Raw genomic sequence first — 11,463 nt, 5'->3', positions numbered from 1 at the left:
CCTCCAGGTAATTTGTTTTGTTCTCAGGTCCCATTCGCGAATTGACGGGCGCATAATTCAAGTGAAAGTCACAACAGAGGGGAAAACGCGCTTTCTCTTCTGAACTTTAGTGCGCATTTTAAAGATTATACTGTGATGAAAATATCTGGTTGTGTGGCGTTAGTGACAGGTGGAGCTTCAGGGATAGGACGTGGACTTTGCGAAGTACTGCTGCAGCGTAACGCCAAGGTATTTATTGCGACTTTGGATAGCAGCAAGCGAATGCGGAAAATTTCGAAAATTTCATGAGTTTGTTGAAAGGCTAAATTGACCGTTGCAGGCTGTCGTATTGTGGCTTAAATGTGGCTAAAATTCAGTAGTGACTGATACTGTGAAACGGCGAAATTACCTAAAATAACTATTCCTTTTGTTAAAAAGCTTAGACTTTCAGTCTCGTTGAAATCTGACCATGCAAGTTCCTGAAGTTCTAGTTTCCGCCCCTCCCCTCGAGGGGGAACTGCTTGAAGTTTTTCATCAGAATGGGTCAATCGAAAAGCTCCCCTCCCCGGCAAAGGGGTAGCAGGGTTCTCAATTGAAGTAAACAGCCTCAGCCAGGGGCATACACTGATGTACTCAGCCTTTTTGCACTTTGAGGACGAGGTGGGGGATGGGGGAGGGGAGAGGGAAAAGTGAAATTAAATTTGTCTATTAAAACTCAGGATGTTACAAGTCGATTTTTTCAGTGCTTGTTTAAAATGATGGTAACTACAGCGTGCAAAGAAAGTCTTGTCCAATAGCCTGGGGCTACTGGATTTTGCTATCTGGCTAGTGATTTCTGTTCTTAACTTGCCCGATGGCCAAGTGCTGTTTTTTGGGGAAATTCAAATTACAGAAGGATTGTAATCAATCCTGCTAATCAAAAAGGGTTTTGGGGGCTAGTTGAAATGATTTGTGGGCTAGTACATGCTAGCTATAGCTTGCCCGAATGGCACGCTGTAAACTGACTTTCTTTGCACCCTAAACTAATTGAGTGATGTTCAAAGTCAATTGAAATCTATATGTTGACTTCTTGAGATCTGATTTTAGTAATCAAGTGGTCCATTTTATAAATTCATGTCACAAACTTTAAAAAATAGGTAAATATTAATTGGTTGATTTGCTCTAATGAAACTAGTGTCCACTCTTTGGGTACTGTCAAACGGCATCAGAACAATATTCGACTTGCTGATAAGTTTGACTGGACACTTCATTCACACAGGACTGTTCAACTGGAATTCTGGCCTTATCCTTCCAAACATTGGAACTCTGACCTTATCCTTCCTAACACTGGAATTCTGCCCTTATTCTTCCTAAGTGAGCTAGCTGTAACTTGAAACAGTTTTAAATTATGTACATCACTCATTTGACTATATATATAATTATGTTACTGAAGGTCAAAATTAAATTCAAACTTGTTATTTTTTTTTTCTATCTTTTCTTTGTACCCTATCCCTAATTGTCATGAATTAGGGCTAGGAGACATAGGGAATTGGAAACATCAACCAAGGTTAAAAAATTAAATTACACCTGAATATAATTTTGACCTGTAACTGACATTAATATCTGCTCACATTACAGCCATTTTCAAACCTCAAAACTCAGTAATCAATATTTAATAATTCATTTTTTCAACAGGGGTAAAACTGATATACAATTAACAAAACAATTCCCTAACCCCCTCCCCTCCAAAAAAATGTTGATTAAATCTCATCATCCTTGTCAATGGTATGCAGTTTAAAATTTGTGATGCGAGGAGGGAGGCACTTGTTTGATATGGCTTAGGGGGTGAGTACTTATTTAGAGTGTTGGCACTTTAATATGGGAGGAAATACAGTAATAAAAGTAATAATACTTTCTATTTGATTTAGGTTGCTATTGTTGACCTCAATGAAGAAAGAGGCATGGAGGTAGAGAGAATATTCAGTGAAACTTATGGGACAGGGTGTGCAAAGTTCATTAGATGTGATGTTTCCATTGAGAAGGAACTGAAAGGTTTTATATTAAGTTCTTACTATTTAGTAATAAAATCAGTATAGCACATGTTTTAGATGCTTCCTGAAGACAATATAAGCATGTGCAAATTCTATCCAGGGGCCAATTTAATAAAACTTTTAGAAGTGTAATTTACAAGTTTGGCCACTGTTGTTTTCACACTCTAAATCAATAGCTACACTTGTAAAATTTAAAATTACATTTGTAAAAGTTTTATTGATTCGACTCCTGATTATAATACATAATACAGTATATACTTTAAAGGTAATAAGTTGGTGGTATTAAACACTGCATATAATTGACCTCGAGATTGGTTAAAAATTAGAGTGGTTTTCGTTTGAGTGTCGTAAAACCAAAACCAAAGTAATTACTCTGGCCAATCACATAGGACACAGACAATACATTGAACCAATCAAAACTCAAAGTAATTACATGTGGCTGACGCAAAGCGCGGGAAAATGCATGCGAGCGCGTCACAATTGGCTTTGGTTTTACTTCTGATTGGATGAAAAGGTAAGGCGAATCTTTTAAGCCAATCGCATCGTGTAGAAAGTGCAAAACCAATTACTTTTCGATACTTAAATGAAAACCGCTCTATCCAGGTCTTTGAACAAGTTTTCCGGACCGTTTCAGTTTCTTGAAACATCTATTTCTCTAAAGTTATTGCTACCTTCCCTTCCCCTAAATGGGATGCTAGTCCATTACCCTGTACAGTTGAGCCCGCAGTCAGATTAAGCAGTGCGTGTCTTACAATTAATGCATGTGCAGAGAGAACAGATAAGATAAACAAAGGTGAATGGAACTGTAACTTGACAGACTTATCTAATAATAATAATAATAATAATAATAATAATAATAATAATAACAATAAATTAATAGTAATAATAATTAAAGAATAATAAGTTACTATAAATAATTATATGACTGTGCCATGTAATAATAACCTTGCATTCCATAGTGTGCATGCTGAACTTAATTTTTATTATTATTATTATTATTATTATTATTATTATTATTATTATTGTTATTGTTATAGTTAATTATTATTATTATCATTATTATTTTTATTATTAAAGAGGCCTTCTCAAGAATTATTTCTTTTTGGGGAAGACTTGACATTGTTTGCAACAATGCAGCTGTTCTTGATGAAGATGATTGGAATAAAACTCTCAATACAAACTTGGTAAGTTTTAACTGCTTCTTTCTGTAGCTGCTTTTCCATTGCATAGCACAATAAACAGCTACCCATCAGCCAATATGTCCTGTACTATCGCCCTTTTCAGTCAGTCAAATAACTGCATGGTCATCAACTTATTAAAACTAAGTCTGCCACGGCCGGTTTTGAGACACTTTTAAAAGTAATCATACAGCAAAATTGTCACTGTAAGCCAGTGACAACCTGTAGGAAGAGACTGGGGGCCGAATTGTTTATGAACTATTTAAATTCTATAAGGTTTCAGGATACCAGTCTACACTTTTTTTACCACTTTTCTTTTTACTCATGAATCCTAACTGAGATCCTACAATACTCATTTAAAAAAAGGGCATTAACTGATTGCTAGTCAGTACTAATAAGTGCTTGCCTTATTCAGAAATTCTGGCACTATTCAGAAAATAACAGTGCACACCAGGCACGCTAGGACTGTATATCACGTAAGAAAGGAAGGGAGAAACTCCTTGAAATGCCTGCTTTGACAGTTACAGGTAGACTTACAAGGTCTGGCGCATTATTTGGTGATCCTGTTGATACGAAACGTATCAACTTATTGTTGCACAGATGCTTAATACAAAATAAAGCAAAGTTGATGTGGGTCCAAACAGGTGCCATGCTCATGGCTAAAATTCTTTCCCTGGTCGCTTGAAGTTCACTAAAATAAGAGTTTTAGGGGCCCCCACATTAAAAATTACCCCGGGGATATCCCTAGACTCCTCCAGTGGAAAGGGGGTGACCCCTTCTTGCATATCTACCCCTACATGTGCATGAATGCCTTTCAATCTTATTAGATGGGCCCCTGATCGTATCTATCTCCTGACTCCTGGTGTGGGCTTACAAGTTGCGTACTGAACATCAGTTTAAGTGTCACCAACAGTCTTTTGCTGTTCATGTTGTTTACGTTAATTAACTGGGACCAGTTGCAACGAGCCTGAGGTATACCTGCCAACTTTTCCCGTGTAAAATGCGACTGATTTTAGTATCCATGTTTTAACTGAATTTCTGAAAAAGCCTGACAGCTTTGGAACAGTTCCGAAGACATTCCAACGTCTTCGGTTCCGAACATTACCGAAGATGTTCCGATGATTTTCGAAGGTCACCGTTTGCAGCGCTTAGAAGCGTCAAATCTCGGCACCATCTCGCCGAGATCACGTATATCTTAATACCGAGAGGAGGTATCGTGAGACGTTAACTTATTGCTTAGGGCTCAAACGTGACATGTAGCGCCGTTCACTGGGCTATTTTGGGTGGTGATTGAATTCATTTTTTGACGTTTAAGGTCACTGAACAAGTAGTCCACAAATATGAGTCTGCTTAAGTTTGGAGTTAAAATAAGTGGTTTGACTGACCTGAATGTTACGTTTTCTGCAACTCCAAGTTGGATTCGTATTTTACTGATGTCTACCTCTTTTTGTTGGTAAAAATATTTAGGGTGGTGCCATTCATGGAACTCTTCTTGGTCTAGAACACATGAAGAGTGGATCAGTAATGATAAACACATCATCAACTGCAGGTACAGATCAGTGTAGAGCGAACTTCATTGAACTGAACTGAACTTAAAAGAAGGGAAGCTTTTAAAAGAAAGTTTTATATATATACTGTTACAGTGGAACCGGTATAAGCTCGGTATAAAGTTCCCCCCTTTAAATTAAGGGAGCAGTTTTCACGTTTCCACGTTGGTCTTTCTTTGTTGAAATTTTTCCTGCGTTCGTCTTTGTTACTTTTGCCGCGCGTTGGCCGGAGAAGTACAAATTCAAGTCTTAGAAATACAGTGAATGTACTCTACTTTTTTAATTTAGTAAACTAGACTACAATAATTTATGCTACCTGTACTATTTCATAATGTCACCTTTATTCCACCGTTACAGTTTCAAGCCAGCAACTTTGTTGAAAATATAGTTATATTAACATTCACTTCACTGATAAGCGATTGGTGGGCATGCTCGTCGAGCCCCCGGCCTCATGATATTGTCAAGTCGTAATATGTGCAAGTTTACAGCTTTAAGTGCCGTTTCCCTTTTCGCATTCAAGTCAGGATTTAAAAACGTTTGTAAGAAATGCAATAAGAACCACCAGCTTACCAAACAATTCAAATTGTAAGGCGTGGGGCTTGTAATTGAGTTAACAAGTCGGTAGAGAAACGATCCCCTGGATCATTTTTTAGTCAATGGATACTGGCCAGGAATAATTACAATAAAGAAAAACACTAACGAATAGCGAAATTATCAGTACATTTAACTATTATGTCATATCTTGATCTTTAGTTCATGACTTTATTGCTTTGATAGGCCTTTCTGCGTGGAAACTTGCCCCCATGTACTGTGCCACAAAGCACGGGATTGTAGCCTTTACTAGAAGTATTTCAAATGTGAGTATTTCTCTGAAATATTGTAACAGAACATTCTTTTTCTTTCAGAGTAACTGTCAGTGTGTTGAGAAAAAGGCAGTCCCCATCTGATTTGCTTTCGAATAGCTCCCGCTTGGTGATTGGTTGAACTAAAACGTGCATCTTTATGAACCAATCAAATGAAACCACTACATCAGTTACATTTAAAAGCACAGTTTTGTCTACTTTATTCTTACGTTCAGGCCTACCGCGTAAATTGTCCACCGAGAACGGACTCTTTTCAAAGTGGATGAATATGACTTCAGTTTAAAATACCTGCATTGCGTTTTAGACCCTGTTTACATGGAGTGTGGGACCCCGGTCTAGTGGGGTAAGTTTCTTTTGTTTTGTGTCCCCCAGAGAGTGAAAACAAAAGAAACTTACCCCACTAGACCGGGTTACCCCACTCCATGTAAACAGGCCCTTAGTCTGAATGGAAAACGTTTTGCAGAACGTAACTTTTTGAAAACCCTGTTGTCTCCGGCAACGTTGCGTTTCCAGATTTATAGACATTTCTTTGCACTTCTACAGCAAATGTGTGGACGAAAAACATTTTATGCGTCAGTGTGCACGGGGCCTAAGTTAAAACAAACAAAAAATGCTCACTCTGGGCTGAAATTTGACAAGAACTGTACCTCTTAAATCCCGTTTACACCGGTGCGGACAAATTGGCTCAATTTAGGTTTCCGGGAAACTGCCCGCCAACCCCTCCCCTAAGCCATCACTTTGTCCTAAGTGAGAAGTGAGTGTTAATGTTACCTTAGGGGAGGGCTAGGTGGGCAGTTTCCCAGCTACCTAAATTGATCCGACAAATTCTTGAAGGGACGAAAATCTCCTCTGTACAACAGGTTTGTGAGCACGGAACCGGGCAAATTTTGTCACAGATTGCTGTACTGTTTGCCGTTCAAAAACTTGCACAGATCCGCGGATCCCGTGTAAGCGAAAGGCGGGTTTTTCCTTTTAAAACTTTGTCCGCACCTATGTATACGGGTCTTAAGAAAGGGTGTTAATTACATTTGTAAGGATTAGTTCAGTCGGTAGAGCACTTGACTACAGAGCGGGAGGTCGCGGGTTCGATTCCCGAGACCGGAGCAATACTCAGGGTCTTAAAATAACTGAGAAATGAAGGTACTCCCTTTGCACTGCAACTGTGGCTGGACCTTCTCGTGGCTCGGATGACCACGTAAAATGGCGGTCCCGTCTAAAATAGTGTCCCCAATTAGTACTTTCGTGCTAAATACATTGACACTCAAATAAAGCGCTTTTTTATATAGCCGTCACTTTTACTCGTTGAAATTGTTAATTGTTTTTTGCCTTCAAGACAATTGCGACGGCTATACGCGTGTACTGCAAGCGAATACACCCTAAGAGTTAACTATAACATTATTGCCACTAAAGAACCTTTTCTCTTTTTTTTGTTAATGAAGGCAGCTATGAGAGATCAAGGAATCCGTGTGAACTGTATCTGCCCTGGAAGAACGGACACTGAAATGGACTTTCCTAGACACAAACTAAGAAAGGAGGAAATTGAAGCACAAGATAGCCTCCCCAAACAACCGTAAGTTTGTCAGAATTAGTTTAATTCAGTTTTTTTTTTAGCTGTTCCTTGGGTAACTTTTTGTTTTGTTTTTCCTATGCTGGAAATAACTATATTTTGAAACATTTAAAATTGATTAAATACTACCATTAACCAGTTGTGGAGGTATATAAGCCAACCCCTAACAGTAAAAGCCGCCACCTCATCATGCCACTCGTATGCGCATGCATAGAGAGTTCTTCGGGTCTATGCTTCAGTACCACAGAGAACAGAACACAGAAGCCTCTACTGAAAAAGGTCATAAAACGACTCTAAAGTAAAAAGTTTCACACAATGTGAAAATGTTTAACTCTAGGATTGGGAGCGTTAGTAGAGTTGGTGTAATCCTAACTTTGTTTTTTGTTCTGCTTTGTTTTGTTTTTAATAGGATTTCTGCTGTTACCAAGGGCATCATCGAACTGATTGAGGACGACACTAAAATAGGAGAGGTTTTAGTTGTGTGTGAGACGGATGGAACCAAGTACAAGCTGTTTTAGATACACAGGATTCAATAAGGTACGTTTCCTTCTGCGTTGAAGGCAAATTGGCTTAGTTTGAGCGACTTCTTTTGCTTTGCACGTAACAGTGTTTTATCATTCTGGCACTGGCCAGTACTTTCAATTGAAAATTAATATTGCAAATGGTATGGAGTTGAGTGGAGACTGTACTTAAAGAAAGTAATACTTGAAAGTTATAATGGGCACTGATAAACTTGTGGTCCTCAAATAAATACTGGAAATCCTCTATTCAGATCCCCCTCTCAAATAATCCCTCTCCCCTCTTCAGCAGAAGCAGCTTATTACGCCCCCTCTCTTTAAGCCCCTCTTCCCCTCCCCCCATATTATTAAATGATAGACTGTATTAATTAATCACGAATGTAACACTTCATGTTGGACAGATCGCGTATAGTTCTGATGCAAGTGCTGGAAGTTTGTGATCTTCGAATTAACTCCAATTTTATGTTCCTGAACTTTTCCATTTTTTTTTCTCGTTCTTTTTGACAATTGATACCATCATCTTTGCCAAATTTAATAGACTCCCTTCTCTCAAATGAGACCCCCGTCTCTACTCCCCCCCCCCCCACCCCTCAAACCTGACCCCGAGGGTCTAGAGCTTTTACTGCCCTGGTATTTTCAACTCCCTTCTTGGTTTATGAGTAAATATCCTGTCTTATGTTTCGGTATACAATTTAACCCACTTTACGAACACCCGCTTAATACGGAAACCTCATTGTTACGGACATTTTGCTTTGTCCCTGGGGAAAAAAGCCTTTGTATTTTGTTTATTTAACTTTAGAAAGCTCAACCAACGCGCTTAAGAGGACACCCCGTTAGTACGGACACTTTCTATGGCCCACTCAGTGTCTGTATTAACGGGGTTTGACTGTATTACATGGAAACACTGTCTCACAAGCTTGTAAGGATAGAGAGCTTAGAGCTGTGACTTCGATAGTCCGGACATCAACCGGAAGTTGTTTTCGTAATATTACCACATACGTTTTGTGACGTCAGCGCTTTATGCAAGGAATATGAAAAAAAAAACATGCCTGGCTTCTCTTGGAAGAGGTGAAAGTGTACCCTGAAACAAAGCTTGCCAGGAACTTCTGGTTGCTGTTCGTACCTCTGGTAAGTCAAAGTTCTTGGTGTTAAGAGCATTGCGCTCAGTGATTGTTATTAGTACATAGTCAGATTTTTTCTTGTTACACTAAGCAGGCCCTTTGTAGTCAGCCTGCTGAGTGGTCTGGGCAAGTGAGGATGGACAGGTTTGACCACGAGATCGGAAAAAGCAAACTGACAAGCAAACAAATGACCTTCAGCTTTTAATAGCCCTTTTCACTCTCATGATCAGCACCTACGTTGGTTTGAAGAAACAAAAAAATAAAGTGGTGCATAAAGAAAGAATTCAACTCTTTCATGTTTGGTACGGTACACCAATATGGCCACCACTTCATTGCGCGTAAAAATGACGCGACAGTAGAAATCTACCTTAACTGACTGACTTGCTGACTGAGTAATGGTAGATCTCATGATCTTAATCTTTTTACCGATAGCCCTTCTCTCTCCGGGTGACCACCCGCCGACCAACAAGCTTAAGACATTAGACTACACCGGAGATGGCCAACGTCTTGATCAATAAAGCGTTTTCACTCACGTGACCAGCATCTATGCAAATTTATTGAAACAAAAGAAGCGTTTACATAAGAAAAGAGTTCAACTCCCTCAGGATTTGTTCAGTACACCAACATGGCCGCCGTTTTATTGTTTTGGAACACCAATATGGCCGCCGTGACGTCATGTGAAAACGCTCTATAGGTTCTACCATTATACATGTACAATCGTACTTTCTTTTTTTTTTTCTTGCAGAAGTTGACCATTTTGCACCAGATGCTCATGCTACGGTCGGTTATTAGGCATGACAGCGGGTACAACTACAAGTTATGCGACCCCTACCTCTGGATCACATGGTAACGTAGTATAACAACCTTAAGAGTGATTGTTGTGTAGTCATCATTTCAGTTTTCATGTTGGCGTTGCGAGAAAATATATCCCATTATTGGCGCAGTTGCAGCTCTGTCCAATAACACGGATCTTACTTTTTCCCCCTAACCTATATTTAAGGAAGAATTGTGTTTATAGAATCTGACAGTCAGCATTAGAATGAACCCAAAGACAACAGCTCCGGCCCTTTTAATGGAACGAGGACAACGTTATTGATTCGCCTTTCCTCCCTTACTGAAAAAAAGCATAAAATCCAACAAACAATTAAGGAAATGAAATTTTTTAACGCTTATGTAGACAGAGGTTAACGTGGAAGCAAATTTAAAGAGGTAATTGTTCCTACACTAGTTTTGCTTTAGCCTTTCTATCCGTACTTATTTTCTGCGCTAATCTGAGTTTTACGCTTCCACAGCTGTCAATCCAACAACATGTAACTTTTGCCTAGGTTCGGGTAATGTTGAGCTGTGTGAAGGCGAAAATTTGCAGACTCAGATGCCTTGTTCTTATGACACATTCCCCAACATTGGCACAACTCACTGTTATACAGCAGCAGGAACATTCAAGTATTCCAACGTGCCTGAGGTTAATTACACAGGCTTTGCAAGAGGATGCATCAACTGCACAGGTTTCAATTCCCCCCTCCTCCCCTTCCTCGTTTTCATTAGCACTTGGTTCGTACAGACTCTTGAATTCGTAAAAAAGTCTGCAATATAGAGATAAGTTCTGGAAAATTGTTTATTTTTGCAGCGCACCATGAAAGCTCATGAAAAAAAGCTTTTTTCCTGCGTTTTTTTAAGGTCTCTATAGATCACATATTTGAGAACCTTGAGTCTGGAAAAAGAAGTCATTGTTTTGGAAAAAAAAGGCTGCGAAAAGTCTTGAATTTTAGATCCAAAAGCCTGTACGAACCCTGTAGTGTGACCTCTATTCATAGAACTCTCTCAACTCACACCAAAGGCCGACCTAAGTAGTACAGAGTGCACCATTTAGACTCATGCTTTGGTTAGGGATCTCATTGGGGGGGGGGGGGGGGGGGGGCAGGAATATATTAACTGCGATGATGTCGATTACCGCCGCCTGGTTAGCTCAGTTGGGAGAGCGCCGGTCTGCCGAGCGGAAGGTTGCGGGTTCAAACCCCGGCCGAATCGATACTCAGGGTCTTTAAATAACTGAGAAGAAAGTGCTGTCTTTGTATTGACATCTGCAAATGGTTAGACTTTCTAGTCTTCTCGGATAAGGACGAAAAGCCGTAGGTTCCGTCTCACAGCACTTTCACCGATTTGTTCTTGTGGGACGTGAAAGAACCCATATCACCATTTGAAAAGAGCAGGGGTCGTAGACCCTGGTGGTGTGGCCAACCTTTACGGGTTGTGGGATTGGTTAGGGATGGCATCTCGCATGGGACCTGAGTCCCGTTCGTGCACATTCCCTCTGGGCAAGCCTGTATCTGGAAAAGCTGGTAAATAAATAGATGTCATAACCTTATTTAATATCTCATGAGTGACGTGCGGGGAAATCTCATTAAGATAAGTTCATGTGCTATGTTTTAAACCGTTGGATAGGATTTCTAGTTATTTCCAGGTCTATACATATCTCGTTTTTTATTGGTTAACTAAAAACTACGAAATTTATTCATTGGTTTATTCCTGTTGTCAAAGGAATAAGCGCTGACTCGCGCGTGACTTAAAAACACTGAGTCGTAACGTAATTATGCAAATTCTATTTCGCGCCACTTTGATTGTCCCATAAATTGTTCCAGTTTGATATTTTGGCATGATTT

The 11,463-nt window shown here is 39.6% G+C and overlaps 1 protein-coding gene across 1 annotated transcript; it reads left to right on the top strand.

The window, feature by feature from the left end:
• The first annotated feature begins 135 nt into the window (after nucleotides 1-135).
• On the top strand, nucleotides 136-9,651 carry LOC140927756 (15-hydroxyprostaglandin dehydrogenase [NAD(+)]-like). The gene is made up of 6 exons (XM_073377438.1): nucleotides 136-228; nucleotides 1,887-2,010; nucleotides 3,087-3,193; nucleotides 7,037-7,167; nucleotides 7,574-7,701; nucleotides 9,549-9,651. Exons 1-5 carry the CDS (start codon nucleotides 136-138, stop codon nucleotides 7,680-7,682), a joined length of 564 nt encoding a protein of 187 aa, XP_073233539.1. The 3' UTR covers nucleotides 7,683-7,701; nucleotides 9,549-9,651.
• Nucleotides 9,652-11,463: the final 1,812 nt, after the last annotated feature.

This window comes from Porites lutea, chromosome 2, assembly GCF_958299795.1.
Source record: "Porites lutea chromosome 2, jaPorLute2.1, whole genome shotgun sequence".
Lineage (NCBI taxonomy): Eukaryota > Metazoa > Cnidaria > Anthozoa > Scleractinia > Poritidae > Porites > Porites lutea.
This window is presented reverse-complemented; position numbering and strand designations above follow the sequence as displayed.